The 19898-nt window shown below is 46.7% G+C and overlaps 1 protein-coding gene across 1 annotated transcript in view; it reads left to right on the plus strand.

Moving 5' to 3' along the window:
- Positions 1–2893: 2893 nt before the first annotated feature.
- Positions 2894–19898, plus strand: part of LOC123996862 (SUN domain-containing ossification factor-like) — a 45377-nt gene continuing 28372 nt past the window's right edge. The window contains 11 exon segments of the mRNA XM_046300641.1: positions 2894–2956; positions 3029–3360; positions 7090–7268; positions 7828–7957; positions 9411–9535; positions 9642–9709; positions 10143–10250; positions 10335–10440; positions 13765–13785; positions 14085–14140; positions 16709–16800. Of these exon segments, the coding sequence (XP_046156597.1) occupies positions 7155–7268; positions 7828–7957; positions 9411–9535; positions 9642–9709; positions 10143–10250; positions 10335–10440; positions 13765–13785; positions 14085–14140; positions 16709–16800 (820 nt within the window). The 5' untranslated portion in view covers positions 2894–2956; positions 3029–3360; positions 7090–7154.

A 19898-nucleotide genomic window follows, 5' to 3' on the forward strand; every position in this document is an offset into this window, starting at 1 on the left:
AGCCCAGTCCTGTTCCTGTAAGGCAGCGGTGGCATTGGCAGGGCAGTTCTACAGTAGTTTGGTTCAGTGTTCAGCAAGCCCAGTCCTGTTCCTGTAAGGCAGGGATGGCATTGGCAGGGCAGTTCTACAGTAGTTTGGTTCAGTGTTCAGCAAGCCCAGTCCTGTTCCTGTAAGGCAGGGATGGCATTGGCAGGGCAGTTCTACAGTAGTTTGGTTCAGTGTTCAGCAAGCCCAGTCCTGTTCCTGTAAGGCAGCGGTGGCAGGGATAAGGCAGCGGTGGCAGGGATGGCATTGGCAGGGCAGTTCTACAGTAGTTTGGTTCAGTGTTCAGCAGGCCCAGTCCTGTTCCTGTAAGTCAGGGATGGCGTTGGCAGGGCAGTTCTACAGTAGTTTGGTTCAGTGTTCAGCAAGCCCAGTCCTGTTCCTGTAAGTCAGGGATGGCATTGGCAGGGCAGTTCTACAGTAGTTTGGTTCAGTGTTCAGCAAGCCCAGTCCTGTTCAGTGTCAGCAAAGTCCTGTTCCAGTCAGGGATGGCATTGGCAGGGCAGTTCTACAGTAGTTTGGTTCAGTGTTCAGCAAGCCCAGTCCTGTTCCTGTAAGTCAGGGATGGCCCAGTTCCAGTAGTTTGGTTCAGTGTTCAGCAAGCCCAGTCCTGTTCCTGTAAGCAGGGATGGCATTGGCAGGGCAGTTCTACAGTAGTTTGGTTCAGTGTTCAGCAAGCCCAGTCCTGTTCCTGTAAGGCAGGAATGGCATTGGCAGGGCAGTTCTACAGTAGTTTGGTTCAGTGTTCAGCAAGCCCAGTCCTGTTCCTGTAAGTCAGGGATGGCATTGGCAGGGCAGTTCTACAGTAGTTTGGTTCAGTGTTCAGCAAGCCCAGTCCTGTTCCTGTAAGGCAGGAATGGCATTGGCAGGGCAGTTCTACAGTAGTTTGGTTCAGTGTTCAGCAAGCCCAGTCCTGTTCCTGTAAGGCAGGAATGGCATTGGCAGGGCAGTTCTACAGTAGTTTGGTTCAGTGTTCAGCAAGCCCAGTCCTGTTCCTGTAAGTCAGGGATGGCGTTGGCAGGGCAGTTCTACAGTAGTTTGGTTCAGTGTTCAGCAAGCCCAGTCCTGTTCCTGTAAGTCAGGGATGGCGTTGGCAGGGCAGTTCTACAGTAGTTTGGTTCAGTGTTCAGCAAGCCCAGTCCTGTTCCTGTAAGGATCAGGGATGGCGTTTGTTCAGTGTTCAGCAAGCCCAGTCCTGTTCCTGTAAGTTCTGGCAGGGCACAGTAGTTTGGTTCAGTGTTCAGCAAGCCCAGTCCTGTTCCTGTAAGTCAGCGGTGGCAGGGATGGCGTTGGCAGGGCAGTTCTACAGTAGTTTGGTTCAGTGTTCAGCAAGCCCAGTCCTGTTCCTGTAAGGCAGCGGTGGCAAAGTTTGCATGGGGGTGGGGGACGTTGTAAAGCTGTCATCAAGGGTGGCTACACTTTTCTTTAGAAAATTTGGTTACTACACTATTCCTTCTGTGTTATTTAATAGTTCTTATGTCTTCACTATTATTCTATAATGTAGAAAATAGTAAAAATAATGAAAAACCCTGGAATATGTAAGTGTCCAAACTTTTGACTGGTGCTGCATGCATGCACGACAGCATTGGTACCCCAGCTGTGTTGTTCATTGTGTGTTACTGAGCCTGTCTCTGTCTTCCAGGTACCCCAGAAGTCATGTGTGTTGTTCAGAGCACAACTCGTCAGGTCCAGGTGTGTCTAGTGGAGACAGCAGCCCCCCAGAGCACAGGACGGACCTCAAGGTGAGGAGTTGTCTAAAGCACAAACGGACTGGACCACCAGGCTAATAATCCACTACTACACCTAGAATCAGTTACTTACTATGGGGTTTCAGCCAGAACGGATCATGATCAGACCTGAGTTAACGAATTGTTTGCACGGTGACCCACCTAAAGCGTTTATTTTCCTCTGACCTACCAGTTCAACAAAGCCATGAGTGTGAATATGTTAAGGGAGGGGGAGAGGGTTGTGTAGTCCTATATGTGGGGTCATGCTTGACCTCCGGTGAAAGACAGAGGAGGTAAGGCCGTAATGAGTTTGGGATTTGGCCTGGGAAGTGGAGGAGAGGTGTTTGTGTGTATGTGTTCCTGACCTTTGGCTAGAGGTGAGTGGGGGTGGTATTTGGCTGAAGAGTTATGCAATACTTAACATTGGTGGTTGTTGTGCATTAGATTGTTGACTAGACCTCCTCCCAGCCCCTATTTCTGGCCCCTAGGCTGAGAGCAGGTCTGCTTGCCCGGCCATAGTGTCTTCCTGAGACTATGATAAAGGTAATGTATCTATGCCCTGGCCAGGTCAGACCAGGGGCAGGCCACAGTTCACTCAGCTTTCCCCCAGGCCCCACTAGGCCTCACTCAGACTTTGTTTTGACAGTATTAGCCAAATAAAAACTAATCCCTCTTAAACTGTCTCAGCCCATATTCACACACAACTCTGAACTGGGGGCCTGAGGGAGAGGGGTGGGGGGCTGCTATGTCAACACATATTTAGTCCTCCGGGCATGTAAGTACAAGCCTGCTGCATGCTGGCATACTGTCAATGTACACATGGCAAACAGGCCTGTCTGTACTGTCGGAGCCATGCTGTCAGTCCCTTATAGCCTTTTGTTCTGTCCCTCAGTCTAACAAAGAACTGTTTCTCAGCCTGAGACACTCATTCTCCTGTTTCTTGGTGTTCTTCTATCATTCTGTCATGTCTTCTGGCGAAAGAGGCTAGCCTACTTCAGTTTACCATAGTGTCTGTAGAATTAAAACTTCCTATTCGTGTGTGTCTGTGTGTGCGCCATGTTCTAACGGCGCGTGCGCCTGTTCCCCAGATGGAGTCGCCGAGGACACACACACACTCCTCCTACGACGTGGGACTGGAGACAGAGAGGGCTGCATTAGAGGAGCCCAACACACACAACACTGAACAGGTGACAGACATACACACACACACACACACACACACCAACGGAGCGAATTGAAATGATGTGTGTGTTTTCCAGACTGTGAATCAGGAGGAGCCTGTAGTGGTAGAGGTCTGGTCAGCCCCAGAACCACACGCTGATCCTGAACCCCCCGCTGCTGCTGCTGAGCCAAGCACACAAATGACACAGCCTCACACACACACCCACCCAGAGCCCGATACACAACTCCCTCCCCTCCAGGACCAGGCAACTCCACCCTCCTCCACCCCATCGCCCAGCGATGACCTAGCCCAGGACCAAGCCTCCACAGACCCCCCAGCCCCGGCAGAACCCAGCCCAGCCCCGGCCACAGAAGAGCCCCAACACACACCTACCTCTACCTCTCACACCCCTGCTCCAGCCCCAGCCAGGTAATACTGCTTCATTCTATAGCTAGGTGACTCCTGATATCTCCAGGAGTGAGGACTATAATTGTCTTAATCTGTTTTTGTCTAGTACTTTCTTTTTGCTAGCTAGGGCCACCTACTTTAAGTGCTCCCGGTCTTCCTAATAGCCCACTTGGTGTGTGTGAACTGCTGACTGCTCATAACTTGAAGATAGTTATTGACACATCAACCAGGATTAAGGGGCAGGAAGGGTCCACATCACTCGCTCACTTGAATATCTTCCCTAGTTACTTTTCAGATCTAATTTAGCTCTTTTGTAGCTTTGGCAACTATGTGTGTGTTCTCTCAGTTCGCTCCTCTCCATGTAGGCTTTAAAGACGCAACCCAACTCATTTAGTGTACCCTGCGAGAACAATGTGGAATTCCTGGTCTCCGGCAGCGTTTTGGAACTTCTGAGTTCATCTCAGCCTATGCTGCCCTGACGAAGACTCAGACGAATACATGGATTACCCCAGAGAACACTGCTACTCCAGCTGCTCTCCATCTGACTACGTTTTCTCTCATAGTCCAAGAGCATCTGGTCGTCGCGGTGGTGGCACAGGGCTATTTTCTCCCTCTCTCACCTGTCCATCTCCTCATTTGAATTCTATGCTGTCACTGTCACTTGTCCACTCAAGCTTAACATTGTCATCTATCACCTGCCAGGTGCCGTGACGGAGTTCTTCAATGAGTTTGACACCTTGACAAGCTCATTGCCCGACGATGGCTCACCACTCTTCGTACTTGGTGACTTCAACCTCCTGACGTCTGCCTTTGATTCACTTCTTTACAACTCTTTCATTCCCCTTCTTGCCTGTTTTGACCTCACACTTTCCCAGTCCCCTCTTACTCACAAGGCAGGCAATACGCTTGACCTCATCTTTATTAGAGGCTGCTTTCCTTCTAATGTCACTGTAACCTCTCCTGGTCTCTGATCACTACTTTGTTTCCTTTTCGGTCTCCATTTCCTCCAACCTTAAACACTCAGCACCTACCCAGATGGTCATGGGCCGTCACAATCTTTACTCTCCCTCTCACTCCTCTCTCCTCTTCTCTCCTATCATCTCTCCCTTCTGATAATTCCTTCTCCCTCCTGTCTCCTGACTCTGCCTCTTTGACCTTACTATCCTCCCTTTCTGCTTCTTATGACTCGTATTGTCCTCTTTTCCCCCGGCCGGCTTGGCTCTCCCCTCCTGCTCCGTGGCTGTGTAACTCATTGCGAGCTTACAGGGCTGTGGCCAGCTGAATGAAAACTTTCAGAGGACCTATTGTCCTTTCACTCCCTCCTCTCTACCTTCTCTTCCCCTGTCTCCTGCTAAAGCCACTTTCTATCACTCTAAATGTCAAGCTTCTGCCTTCGCCTCCCTCCTTAATCCCCCTCCCCCTCTCTGCGGATGACTTTGTCAACCACTTTGAAAAGGTTGACGACATTTGCTGCTCATTCACTCAGCTTATTAAGTCCACTGGTCCCACTCCCCTACGCCTTGATCACATTCTCCCCTCTCTCTGCAGAGGAAATCTTGTGATTAGTGAGGTCCGGCCGCCCGACAACGTTCTTACTCAACCCCATCCCCTTCTCCAGACCATCTCTGGAGACCTTCTCCCATTCCTCACTTCCCTCGTCAACTCATCCCTGACTTCAAAATGGCCCGAGTCGCTTCCCTCCCTCCTCATGAAACAAACACACTTTAACGTCAAATCCTACAGACCGGTATCACTTCATGATTCTCTTTCCAAAACACTTGAGGGTGCTGTCTCTGAACAACTCTCTCACGATCTCTCTCAAAATGATCTTCTTGACCCTAACCAGCTTCAAGACGGGTCACTCAACCGAGACTGCTCTTCTCTGTGACAGAGGCTCTCCTCACTGCCAAAGCTGACTCTCTCTCTTCTGTTCTCATCCTCCTAGATCTATCTGCTGCCTTCGACTCTGTGAACCATCAGATCCTCCTCTCCACCCTCAGGGCTGGGGATCTCAGACTCTATCAGATCCTCCTCTCCACCCTCAGGGCTGGGTGTCTCAGACTATCAGATCCTCCTCTCCACCTTCAGGGCTGGGGATCTCAGACTCTTATCAGATCCTCCTCTCCACCCTCAGGGCTGGGCGTCTCAGACTCTTATCAGATCCTCCTCTCCACCCTCAGGGCTGGGCGTCTCAGACTCTGCACACTCTTGAATTGCATCCTACCTGGCAGGTTGCTCCTACCAGGTGACATGGAGAGGATCTGTGTCTGCACCACAATCTCCTCACTACTGGTGTCCCCCAGGTCTCTTGGTCCTTTCCTCTTCTCTCTCTACACCAAGTCCCTCGGCTCTGTCATATCCTCACATTGTCTCTCCTATCATTGCTATGCGGATGACACTCACCTACTTTTCGGCTTCCCCCTTCTGACACCCAGAAGGCAACATGCATCTCTGCAAGCCTGGCAGTTCTCTCCGCTTGGATGTCGGTCCACCACCCTAAGCTCCACCTTGACAAGACGTAGCTGCTCTTCCTCCCGGGGAAGGGCTGCCTGCTCCAAGATCTCTCCATCACTTTTGACAACTCCACGGTGTCCTCATCAAAGCAGTGACCCGCTCCTGCAGGTTCATGCTCTACAACATCCGTAGAGTACAACCCTTCCTCATACAGGAAGCCGCGCAGGTCCTAATCCATGCACTTGTCATCTCCCGCCTGGACTACTGCAACTCTGTTGGCTGGGGTCCCGGCTTGTGCCATCAAACCCATGCAACGTATCCAGAACACTGCAGCCCGCCTGGTGTTCTACCTTCCCATGTCACCCGGCTCCTCCCATGTCACCCGGCTCCTCCCATGTCACCCGGCTCCTCCCATGTCACCCCGCTCCTTCCTCACACTCCACTGGCTTCCAGTAGAAGCTCACATCCACTACAAGACCATGGTACTTACCTACGGAGCAGCAAGGGGAACTGCACCTCCCTACCATCAGGCTCTGCTCAAACCCTACACCCCAACCCGAGCACTCCGTTCTGCCACCTCTGGTCTCTTGGCCCTCCCACCCCTACAGGAGGGCAGCTCACACTCAACCCAGTACAAGCTCTTCTCTGTCCTGGCACCCCAATGTTGGAAACAGTGTCTCCCTGAAGCTAGGACAGCAGAGTCCCTGCCCATCTTCTGAAAACATCTACACACGACCTCTTCAAAGAGTACCTTAAATAATCCCCTTGCACCCTCTCCTCAAAAAGCCTTTAGTGAATGAACACTTGCACTTGACTCTTTTCCCCTTTACTAGCTCTGACTTTGCTGAGAGTACATTTTTCTTCAATAAAGTAGCTTACTAACTCTATGTGGTTGTCCCACTATCTATCTTAAGATGAATGCACTGCTAAATGACTAAAATGAGAAATGTGTATTGTATGTATGATGTATATGAGATGTTATTTCTGTTAATATAGCAGAATTATGGGTCCACGACAACTTCCTCTTTGGTATAAATCAAGTATTTATCGTAAGAGGTGGTGTCACTAGTCAACCTCTGATGTACATTGCTATTTAACTGATATTCCATTTGGGCTGAAATAGTTTTTTGTTGTCGAGTTTTTCACGTAATTATAATTTTAAAAATGTAAATGCCCCTTTATACACGGTAGGAATGCTATTGAAATAAAATACTGTGGATCTAGATTGTTTCTCCTTTCATCCCCTCTAACCCGCTCTTCTGTCCTCCACTCGCCTTCTCTCCCTCTCCCCCATAGTGGTGATGCTGACCTAGTGGAGAGCCAGTCAGAGCAGGATCAAATTCAGGCTGGTTCTGATGCTGATGTCCAAGCATCTGTCAGCCCAGAGGACCCAGACCAGGACCACGGTCTACCAGAGCTGGACCTGGGGGGGAAACACCTCCCACAGGCACCAAGACACCGACCAAGACCAGCAGGTGAGAGGGAGTCCTACAACCTATTCCTCAGTGTTACAGAGAGTAGACCGTTAGTTGTGCCACTGACTGTAAATGTAATGGGAGTGTAGAGGTTTACGTGTGAGCATTGGGGGGGAGGAGCTACACACAGCTTGGCAGCCAATTCTGCAAAATCCTTCATTCAGTAAATTAACCCTCTGCTCCCTCTGCCTTTCTGTTACTGGGATGAGGGATGGAAGGAAGGGAGGGAGTGAGTGAGCGAGAGAATGGAAGAGGGTGGGAATGAGAGAAGAAGAGGGTCAGCCTTTGTTTGTAGATGGTGATGAAATAGAAGCCCTGTCCAGTATTGGAGAACAGAACAGCTCTGTACCAACTACATTGGCTGCAGACAGACAGAGCTGAACCGGATTGGCCCGTATCTGTGTGTTAATGAACAGGCTTTGCCATTTGGTGGCTTTGTCGACCGTTCTGGGGTCTTATCAAGTGATTGTGTAATATATAAATTACAGCTCACTGGACGTGTCTGTATGACGTGTCTGTATGACGTGTCTGTATGACGTGTGTCTATATACCTGTCAAGGCAGTGGATCAGGCAGTGGATGCCAGTGATGCCAGCGCTATTGAGACGGACCCCTCAGTGCCCAGTAAGGAGGACATCCCAACCTTCGACGAGTGGAAGAAACAAGTCATGGAGGTGGAGAAAGAGAAGAGTAAGAAACACACACAGGGACACGTTCCCATCATTAATATCATGTTCAGGAGAAGCTCCGTGACCATGAAGAAGGCATGATGGTCGCAACAGTCATTTTTCAGACAAACTAGTGGAGAGACCTCACAAATCTCTTTCCTCCTTTCAACTCACTCGATCTCTTTCTCTCTTCCCTCCATCTTCCTCCTTCTCTCTATGCCTCATAGTTTCTCCCCTCTTGCCTTTCATTCTTGAATCTCTTCCCTCTTCCCTGAATGAGGGCCGTATGGGTACTGGACCGTGTGTGTGTGTGTGTGTGTGTGTGTGTGTGTGTGTGTGTGTGTGTGTGTGTGTGTGTGTGTGTGTGTGTGTGTGTGTGTTGTCAACCTCTCACCCTCCTCCTCTGAGGCAGCACTCTTTCTCCACCGTCATGAATGGCCTGGTCTACTGGAGCAGAAGGACACAGACCAACAGACATGCATGAGTTCACACACACTCTCAAACTGCACGCCACATGCACTGCACACACAATCACACAAACACACACACACACATAAAAATACTTCCAGATTACGTACAGTACCCTCACACTCTTAGATCATAGACAGCGTGGCAGGGTCAGTTAACCCATTGTGTTATTATGCACTGAGCTAGAAACTGGACCTTGTGTAGATCTCCTGTCCTCAGCATCACCATCACAGACCAGACACATTTATAAACAGATGGCATGACGGTGGTAATTGTGTACTACGTCATCCATTTCATATGTTTTTGTTTTATTTTCATTTGTACACTATGTTACGGATTTGGAAGTGTTTAAGGACCCGGACTGCATCTTTCTCACACACACACGTTTTGTTCTATCCTCGTGGGGAACTAAAATCCTATTTTCTCTGTCCTAACTCCTAAACCTCTAACCACTAACCCCTTAAAGGCTCTGCATGGTCAATCTGACTTCTGACGAGGCCGTACAGCATTTACTGCCATGCAGCCTCCACAGACGTCAGGGTTTCATCCTTATTGCGCTGAACAGAGCTGTTGTCAAGGAAGTGCGTTTGTGTTTATACAAGATATACCATCCCCACCTGCCGTCAACCAATCATGTGAATGTGGAGTTATACGGAGCCCTCCACATAGTTAAAACATTTGAGAGGAGCACAGCAATGCGGTATGGAGCTTGATTTGGCCTCTGCATGCCTCCAGAAGCTCGGCAATTGCGTCACACCCTCCATATGAAGTTTCCGACCACATTTTCGGATCGAGCATAAATAGGGTTTTACCCTAACCCTAATAGTAACCCTAAACTTAACCCTTAAGCTTAAAATAGCCTTTGTTGACATGGGAAATTTCCCCACAAGGGAGAATTTTCCTTTTTTTTTACTATCCTTGTGGGGACTTTTGGGGGATTTTAGGTCCCCTCAAGGATAGAAGAACCAACCCACACACACACCTCTTAACCACCCTGTCTTCTCCAGCTCTGTCCCTCCATACCTCTTCAAGTGGAAGCTCCCCTGTGAAGAAGGTACAGAAGAACTTTAAAAACAACTATGCTTCTGTGGAGTGTGGTGCTAAGATACTGTCAGCTAACACAGAGGCCAAGGTAACACACCCGTCTTTATGTTCTTAGAACCGTAAGAATCCGTCCATTGACTCATTATGTGTCTCATATTTGCCATTTTGTTCTCTCTATCCTCTCTGGTTTCCAGAGTACATCTGCTATCCTCATGGAGAATATGGACCTGTACATGCTGAACCCCTGCAGCATCAAGATCTGGTGAGTCACACACACATTCGAGGGGCGTGTCTATACTTGCTGATGCAGGAGACGTTGTCATTTTTGCTTCAGTTAAGATTGTGCAAGAGGGGATACACAGTTCGAAACAATCATGAGAATAAATAAAGGTGTCAGATTTTCAATCTAGTCATCTCTCGTTGTTTAATTTTGTGGACAGTTTGCCCTTCCACCTCTCTCTCCTGGTCCTGGCTGCTCTCTGTGGAGCTGCAGAGTGACAATGGGTTACTCAGTGTTCTGCTTTGCCGTTTCCTCCAGAAACGCACACGCACACATTGTCCCCTCAGCACGTGTGACCCCAACTGCCAACCATCTGCCCAGGCAGAGGTCAAGGGGAGAGCAGGCAGCTGGAAATGATCTCACATTACCATTCCTCATCTACCTCTATATTCCCCTTCCCCTTTTCTCTCTCTAGGTTTGTGATAGAGCTGTGTGAGCCCATCCAGGTGAAACAGTTGGACATCGCTAACTTTGAACTCTTCTCCTCCACACCTAAAGACTTCCTGGTCTCCATCAGCGACAGGTACATGCACACCCTTCCCGTTTCTCTCAGGACACACACACACACCCCTCTGACCGCCCCTCTTGTTCTCTTGCTCTCTCTCAGGTATCCCACCAACAAGTGGTTGAAGTTGGGAACGTTCCACGCCCGTGACGAGCGCACCGTCCAGAGCTTCCCATTGGATGAACAGCTCTACGCCAAATACATCAAGGTACATACTTACATAGTCACACCTACACACACACACACACACACACTGCAAACACCCATACACAGACAAACTGCAGACACACTCACCATTTGAATTCTATGTTCTAAGCCCAGGTAAATGTCTCATCACTTCACAATAGGTTTCCTATGTCATCAACATGACACTGGCTCCCTACTGAAATCTCACATCATATATGTGAGGGTGAAAATGTGGAAGGAAATATTCTGAGGTTGTTGATGTATTTCAGCTACCTTTCCTCCCTACTTCTATGTGTAATAAATACAGTACAGATACAGTAAAGAAGTATTGGAAAGTGCCTACTATATTGTAGTCTTTCAACTCTGCTCCTCCTCGCCATCTTCTCTTATCTAACGCTTTAAGTGTTATTGCATGCATTTATTTAATTCTTTGTGTAGTTTAAAATAACATTTTTGGGGAGATTTTTTTGTGGTGTTGGGTTAATATGAATATGCCACTGTTACCAAAAGATGAATTGTAATTTCACAAACTACTGTGTGAATAGGTCCAAAGTTGATTTAGTTTCAAGAAGAACTGAAGCTGATATCAACCTGATATGTCTTGTTCTGATGTGTCTGTGTCTAGGTTGTCTGTCTCTGTCTAGGTTGTCTGTGTCTGTCTAGGTTGTCTGTGTCTGTCTTGTTCTGATGTCTGTCTTGTTCTGATGTGTCTGTCTAGGTTGTCTCTGTCTAGGTTGTCTGTGTCTGTCTTGTTCTGATGTCTATCTGTCTAGGTTGTCTGTGTCTGTCTTGTTCTGATGTCTATCTGTCTAGGTTGTCTGTGTCTGTCTTGTTCTGATGTGTCTATGTCTAGGTTGTCTGTGTCTGTCTTGTTCTGATGTGTCTATGTCTAGGTTGTCTGTGTCTGTCTTGTTCTGATGTGTCTATGTCTAGGTTGTCTGTGTCTGTCTTGTTCTGATGTGTCTATGTCTAGGTTGTCTGTGTCTGTCTTGTTCTGATGTGTCTGTCTAGGTTGTCTCTGTCTAGGTTGTCTGTGTCTGTCTTGTTCTGATGTCTATCTGTCTAGGTTGTCTGTGTCTGTCTTGTTCTGATGTGTCTATGTCTAGGTTGTCTATGTCTAGGTTGTCTCTGTCTAGGTTGTCTCTGTCTCTGTCTAGGTTGTCTGTGTCTCTGTCTAGGTTGTCTGTGTCTCTGTCTAGGTTGTCTGTGTCTGTGTCTAGGTTGTCTGTGTCTCTGTCTAGGTTGTCTGTGTCTGTGTCTAGGTTGTCTGTGTCTGTGTCTAGGTTGTCTGTGTCTGTGTCTAGGTTGTCTGTGTCTAGGTTGTCTGTGTCTCTGTCTAGGTTGTCTGTGTCTCTGTCTAGGTTGTCTGTGTCTCTGTCTCGGTTGTCTGTGTCTCTGTCTCGGTTGTCTGTGTCTCTGTCTCGGTTGTCTGTGTCTCTGTCTCGGTTGTCTGTGTCTCTGTCTCGGTTGTCTGTGTCTCTGTCTCGGTTGTCTGTGTCTCGGTTGTGTGTGTGTGTGTGGCTCGGTTGTCTTTGTCTCGGTTGTGTGTGTGTGTGGCTACCTCTTCCCTACTCCTCTAAAGTAACTGCTATAAATACTTACAGTGCATTCTGAAACTATTCGGAACCCTTGACTTTTTCCACATTTTGTTATGTTACAGCCTTATTCTAAAATGGATTAAATACAAATAAATCCTCAGCAATCTACACATTATACCGCATAATGACAAAGCGAAAACAGGTTTTTAGACATGTTTGCAAATTTATTACAAATAAAAAACATACCTTATTTACATAACTATTCAGACTCTAAATTGAGCGCAGATGAAATCCTGTTTCCATTGATCATCCTTGAGATGTTTCTATAACTTGATTGGAGTCCACCTGTAGTAAATTCAATTGATTGGACATGATTTAGAAAGGCACACACCTGTCTATATAAGATCCCACAGTTGACGGTACATGTCAGAGCAAAAACCAAGCCATGAGGTCGAAGGACCCTAAGGTCCCTAAGTGGCCCCCATCATTCTTAAATGGATGATGTTTGGAACCACCAAGACTATTCCAAGAGCTGGCCGTCCGGCCAAACTGTGTAATCGAGGGAGAGGGGCCTTTGTCAGGGAGGTGACTAAGAACCCGATGGTCACTCTGACAGAGCTCTAGAGTTTCTCTGTGGAGATGGGAGAACCTTCCAGAAGGACAACCATCACTACAGCACTCCACCATTTAGGCCTTTATGGTATGGCCAGACGGAACCACTCTAAATTAAAAACCACATAACAGCCCGCTTGGAGTTTGCCCAAAGGCACCTACAGACTGTCAGAAACAAGATTCTCTGGTCTGATGAAATGAAGACTAAACTCTTTGGTCTGAATGCCAAGTGTCACGTCTGGAGGAAACCTGGCACCATCACTATGATGAAGTTTGGTGGTGGCAGTATCATGCTGTTGGAATGTTTTTCAGTGGTTGGGACTGGCAGGCTAGTCAGGATCGAGGCAAAGATGAAGGGTGCAAAGTACAGAGAGATCCTTCATGAAAACCTGCTCCAGAGTGCTCAGGACCTCAGACTGGGGTGAAGATTCACCTTCCAACAGGACAACGACCCTAAGCACATAGCCAAGACAATGCAGAAGAGGCTTCGAGACAAGTCTCTGAATGTCCTTGAGTGGCCCAGCCAAAGCCCAGACTTGCACCCAATCTAACATCTCTGGAGAGAACTGAAAATATCTGTGCAGCAACGCTCCCTATCCAACTTGACAGATCTTGAGAGGATCTACAGAGAATAATGGGAGGAGCTCCCAAATACAGGTATACCAAGATTGTAGCGTCATACCTAAGACTAGAGGCTGTAATTTCTGCCAAAGGTGCTTCAACAAAGTACTGAGTAAAGTGTCTGAATACTTGTGTAAAGATTTAATTCCTGTTTTTTAATTTAATAAATTCCCAAATTTCTATAAACGTGTTTTTGTCATTATGGGGTATTTTGGGAAGATTGGGGGGGACGACGACAATTTAATCCATTATAGAATAAGGCTGTAATGTAACAAAATGTGGGAAAAGTCTAGGGGTCTGAATACTTTCCGAATGCACTGTATAATACATTTCCCTTTTAATGCTATTTGTACCTTTATTTTGCTTCATATACCTTACCCTGTCCGTTATTGCTTTCTCCTTGTAGTCTCTTGTAGAGCCAGCATTCAGTCAACACTGTTATGTTGTCAGGAAATCATTTTGCGAAAATGCCAAAAAAGGACCAGTTGCTTGACTTGCTTGTGGCATGAATCAGCCTTTTCCTGATTTCTCTCCTTTTCCCCTCTCTCTCTCTCTGTCTCTTCCTCTTGCATCAGATGTTCATCAAGTACATAAAGGTTAGCATTCTTCTCTTTTAGAGGTTGTAAATATGCAATGATGCGTTCTATAATGTACCATAATGGGGAGCTTTGGTGGCAGTGCACAGATACTGTAATGCATGACCAAAACCAACTAAAACAAAACACACATTAATAAAAACATATTGTCAGCTTGGCAAGTTCTACGACATCACCTTTGATTTGATTTAGTATAGACGTTATTGGATGACTAGAATGTTAGTGTTGCTGGGTGGTTTAATTAACCAGGTGTGAGTGTTTTACCAGTGGTTTAACCCTTCCTCTCCCCTTCCCTCCAGGTGGAGCTCATCTCCCACTTTGGATCAGAACACTTCTGTCCCCTCAGCCTCATCAGGTTAGAGATGTATAGAGGGAGGGAAGGAAGGAGTGGTAGAGAGACTGTCATTTCACTTTTTACAGATGCAGTGCTATGAAAAAGTATTTGCCCCCTTATTTTCTCTATTTTTGCATGTCTTTGATCAGATCTTCAACTGAAACCTAATATTAGATAAAGGGAACCTGAGGTTACAAATAACCCCCCAAAAAGTATGCGTATATTATTTATTTAATTAACAGTTATCCAGCACCCAATTCCCCTGTGGGAAAATGATTTGCCTCCTTAAACTCTAACTGGTTGTACCACATAGCTACAATGACTGCAACCAAATGCTTCCTGTAGTTGTTGATCAGTCTCTACCATTGCTTGGAGAGAGTTTGGCCCAATCTTGCATGCAGAACTGCTTTAACTCAGTGACATTTGTGGGTTTTCACGCATGAACTGCTTGTTGCATGCATGAACTGCATTCTCCTGTAGAATTCTCTGATACAGAGCAGAATTCATGGTTCCATCTATTAACCGGTCTCGGACTGGGGTTCCGCTAGCGGAATATTCACTTACCTTTGATCTCCATCAGAATGCACTCCCAGGAATCGCAGTTCCACAGTAAATGCTTATTTTGTTCGATAATGTCCATCATTTATGTCCAATAGCTTCTTTTGTTAGGGCATTTGGTAAACAAATCCAAATGCGTGATATCGTCCATTCGGACGAAACGTTCAAAAAGTTATATTACATGTCGAAGATTCTATACTTAGTTTGACAAGTTTCTATCTTTAGGATGATTTTATCATAAATGTTCAATAATGTTCCAACTGGAGAATTCCATTGTCTGTTGAAAAGCAATGAAACAACAGCTACCTCTCAAGTGAAAGCGCGTGACTGAGAATGAGGCTGTAGGCAGACCACTGATTCAAAGAGCTCCCATCCGGTCCCACATCACATGAGAAGCCTGAAACAACATTCTAAAGACGGTTGACATCTAGTGGAAGCCTTGGGAAGTACAAAATAACCCATATCCCACTGTGTATTCGATAGGGGTGAGTTCAAAAACTACAAGCCTCAGATTTCCCACTTCCTGTTTGGATTTTTCTCAGGTTTTTGCCTGCCATATGAGTTCTGTTATACTCCCAGACATCATTCAAACAGTTTTAGAAACTTCAGAGTGTTTTCTATCCAATGCTAATAATAATATGCATATATTCGCATCTGGGACTGAGTAGGAGGCAGTTCACTCTGGGCACGCTATTCATCCAAAAGTGAAAATGCTGCCCCCTATCCCAAAGAAGCTAAGGCAAGTCGTCCAGGTCCTGAGGCAGCAAAGCATCACACTTACCACCACCTCCATGTTTGATAGTTGGTATGAGGCTCTTACTGTGCAGTGATTGGTTTTCACCAGGCATAATGGGACCCATGTAGTCCAAAAAGCACCTGGGTGATCATCCAGACTCTGGATGATCCATAACGTACTATGGACAGATAAGTCAAGCATGGTGTTGGTAGTGTGATGTTTGACGATGCTTTGTTGCAACAGGACCTAGACAACTTGCCTTAATAGAAGGAACCATGAATTCTGCTCTGTATCAGAGAATTCTACAGGAGAATGTCAGGCCATCCGTCTGTGAGCTGAAGCTGAAACACAGCTATGTCATGCAGCAAGACAATGATCCAAAACACACAATCAAGTCTACATGGGAATGGCCTAGGCAAAGTCCAGACCTAGTCCCGATTTGACATGTTGTGGCAGAACTTCAAACAAGCAGTTCATTGTTAAAAAAAACACATGTTGCTGTTACAGCAGCTCTTTATGGAAGAGTGGGCCAGAATTCCTCCACAGCGACGTGAGAGATTGATCAACAACTACAGGAAGTGTTTAATTGGAGTCAATGTAGCCAAAGGTGGCACAACCAGTTAGTGTAACGGGGGCAATTACTTTTTCACACCAGGGCATTGGGTGTTGCTTAACATTGTTTAAGAAATTAATTAAATAAGTATTGTTATTTGTTTATTCAGGTTCCCTTGATCTAATATTAGGTTTTGGTTGAAGATCTGAAAACAAAATAAAAACACCCTTTCTGTCCCCTTTTAACTGGAACGAAGTTCACATCCACTTAACTGCTGCTACTCTGTAGATAAACCACATGTTAAGGTGTACATTCTCTCAGTCGATAAGGTTAAAGGGTTGATGTATATATGAATGTGCAGTTACAGTACAGACGTCCCTGATGTTGAACCTCTCACTCAAACCCACATCCCCTCAGGGCTGGTGTTTGAGTTAGAGAATACTATAGGGAACAGTGTACTCTCAGCAACATGTCAACCCACCTGTCAGTTTTCTGACAAATTTCATGTTAGCCTAAGCATAATTCCTCTCTTTCAGCTGTATATGATAAATGTAACCAGATGTTAGTGTGTGTGTGTGTGTGTGTGTGTGTGTGTGTGTGTGTGTGTGTGTGTGTGTGTGTGTGTGTGTGTGTGTGTGTGTGTGTGTGTGTGTGTGTGTGTGTGTGTGTGTGTGTGTGTGTGTGTGTGTGTGTGTGTGTGTGTGTGTGTGTGTGTGTTATATAACAGTGTGTGTGTTTACAGGGTGTTTGGTACCAGTATGGTGGAGGAATATGAAGAGATTGCAGATTCTCAGTACCCCTCAGAGAGGCTGGAGTACCTTGATGAGGATTATGGTGAGATGGTACACTGTTTGATAATCGGTTATGAAAGAGATTGTGTTCTCAATAAAGTACCTGATTAGGTGCATCAAAGCAGGGACCGAGAGACTGAAAAACAGCTTCGATCTCAAGGCCATCGACTGATAGACAGCAATCACTAACACAGAGAGGCTGCTGCCAACATACAGACTTGAAATCATTGGCTACTTTAATACATTGATCACTAGTCACTTTAATCATGTTTATATATCTTGGATCACCCATGTACACTACAGTTCAAAAGTTTGGGGTCACTTAGAAATGTCCTTGTTTTTGAAAGAAACGCAAAAAAAATTTGTCCATTGAAATAGTGTAGACTTTGTTAATGTTGTAAATGACTATTGTAGCTGGAAACGGCTGATTTTTAATGGAATATCTACATAGGCGTACAGAGGCCCATTATCGGCAACCATCACCCCTGTGTTCCAATGGCACGTTGTGTTAGCTAATCCAAGTTGATCCCTTTAAAAGGCTAATTGATCATTAGAAAACCCTTTTGCAGTTGTTAGCACAGCTGAAAACTGTTGTTCTGATTGAAGAAGCAATAACATTGGCCTGTAGACTAGTTGATAATCTGGAGCGTCAACATTTGTGGGTTTGATTACAGGCTCAAAATGGCCAGAAACAAATAACTTTCTTCTGAAACTTGTCAGTCTTTTCTTGTTGCGAGAAATTGCCAAGAAACTGAAAATCTTGTACAACGCTGTGTACTACTCCCTTCACAGAACAGCGCAAACGGGCTCTACCAGAATATAAAGGATTGGGAGGCCCCGGTGCACAACTGAGCAAGAGGACAAGTACATTAGTGTCTAGTTTGAGAAACAGACGCCTCACAAGTCCTCAACTGGCAGCTTCATTAAATAGTACCCGCAAAACACCAGTCTCAACGTCAACAGTGAAGAGGCGAATCATGGATGCTGGCCTTCTAGGCAGAGTTTCAAAGAAAAAGCCAAATCTCAGACTGGCCAATAAAAAGTAAAGATTAAGATGGACAAAATAACACAAATCAAATCAAATTGTATTTGTCACATACACATGGTTAGCAGATGTTAGTGCGAGTGTAGCGAAATGCTTGTGCTTCTAGTTCCGACAATGCAGTAATAACCAACAAGTAATCTAGCTAACAATTCCAAAACTACTACCTTATAGACACAAGTGTAAGGGGATAAAGAATATGTACATAAGATATATGAATGAGTGATGGTACAGAGCGGCATAGGCAAGATACAGTAGATGGTAGACACTGGACAGAGGAACTCTGCCTAGAAGGCCAGCATCCCGGAGTCGCCTCTTCACTGTTGATGTGGAGACTGTATTTCTGATTAATTTGATGTTATTTTAATGGACAAAAAATGTGCTTTTCTTTCAAAAGCAGGGACATTACTAAGTGACCCCAAACGTTTGAAAGGTAGTGTATATACTGCATTTTATACCATATTACATTTACATTTAAGTCATTTAGCAGACGCTCTTATCCAGAGCGACTTACAAATTGGTGCATTCACCTTATGACATCCAGTGGAACAGCCACTTTACAATAGTGCATCTAAATCTTTTAAGGGGGGGGGGTGAGAAGGATTACTTTATCCTATCCCAGGTATTCCTTAAAGAGGTGGGGTTTCAGGTGTCTCCGGAAGGTGGTGATTGACTCCGCTGTCCTGGCGTCGTGAGGGAGTTTGTTCCACCATTGGGGGGCCAGAGCAGCGAACAGTTTTGACTGGGCTGAGCGGGAACTGTACTTCCTCAGTGGTAGGGAGGCGAGCAGGCCAGAGGTGGATGAACGCAGTGCCCTTGTTTGGGTGTAGGGCCTGATCAGAGCCTGGAGGTACTGAGGTGCCGTTCCCCTCACAGCTCCATAGGCAAGCACCATGGTCTTGTAGCGGATGCGAGCTTCAACTGGAAGCCAGTGGAGAGAGCGGAGGAGCGGGGTGACGTGAGAGAACTTGGGAAGGTTGAACACCAGACGGGCTGCGGCGTTCTGGATGAGTTGTAGGGGTTTAATGGCACAGGCAGGGAGCCCAGCCAACAGCGAGTTGCAGTAATCCAGACGGGAGATGACAAGTGCCTGGATTAGGACCTGCGCCGCTTCCTGTGTGAGGCAGGGTCGTACTCTGCGGATGTTGTAGAGCATGAACCTACAGGAACGGGCCACCGCCTTGATGTTAGTTGAGAACGACAGGGATCACGCCAAGGTTCTTAGCGCTCTGGGAGGAGGACACAATGGAGTTGTCAACCGTGATGGCGAGATCATGGAACGGGCAGTCCTTCCCCGGGAGGAAGAGCAGCTCCGTCTTGCCGAGGTTCAGCTTGAGGTGGTGATCCGTCATCCACACTGATATGTCTGCCAGACATGCAGAGATGCGATTCGCCACCTGGTCATCAGAAGGGGGAAAGGAGAAGATTAATTGTGTGTCGTCTGCATAGCAATGATAGGAGAGACCATGTGAGGTTATGACAGAGCCAAGTGACTTGGTGTATAGCGAGAATAGGAGAGGGCCTAGAACAGAGCCCTGGGGGACACCAGTGGTGTGTGGTGAGGAGACAGATTCTCGCCACGCCACCTGGTAGGAGCGACCTGTCCGGTAGGACGCAATCCAAGCGTGGGCCGCGCCGGAGATGCCCAACTCGGAGAGGGCGGAGAGGAGGATCTGATGGTTCACAGTATCGAAGGCAGCCGATAGGTCTAGAAGGATAAGAGCAGAGGAGAGAGAGTTAGCTTTAGCAGTGCGGAGCGCCTCCGTGATACAGAGGAGAGCAGTCTCAGTTGAATGACTAGTCTTGAAACCTGACTGATTTGGATCAAGAAGGTCATTCAGAGAGAGATAGCGGGAGAGCTGGCCAAGGACGGCACGTTCAAGAGTTTTGGAGAGAAAAGAAAGAAGGGATACTGGTCTGTAATTGTTGACATCGGAGGGATCGAGTGTAGGTTTTTTCAGAAGGGGTGCAACTCTCGCTCTCTTGAAGACTGAAGGGACGTAGCCAGCGGTCAGGGATGAGTTGATGAGCGAGGTGAGGTAAGGGAGAAGGTCTCCGGAAATGGTCTGGAGAAGAGAGGAGGGGATAGGGTCAAGCGG

This window comes from Oncorhynchus gorbuscha, linkage group LG15 (genome assembly GCF_021184085.1).
Source record: "Oncorhynchus gorbuscha isolate QuinsamMale2020 ecotype Even-year linkage group LG15, OgorEven_v1.0, whole genome shotgun sequence".
In the NCBI taxonomy this organism is placed as follows: Eukaryota; Metazoa; Chordata; class Actinopteri; order Salmoniformes; family Salmonidae; genus Oncorhynchus; species Oncorhynchus gorbuscha.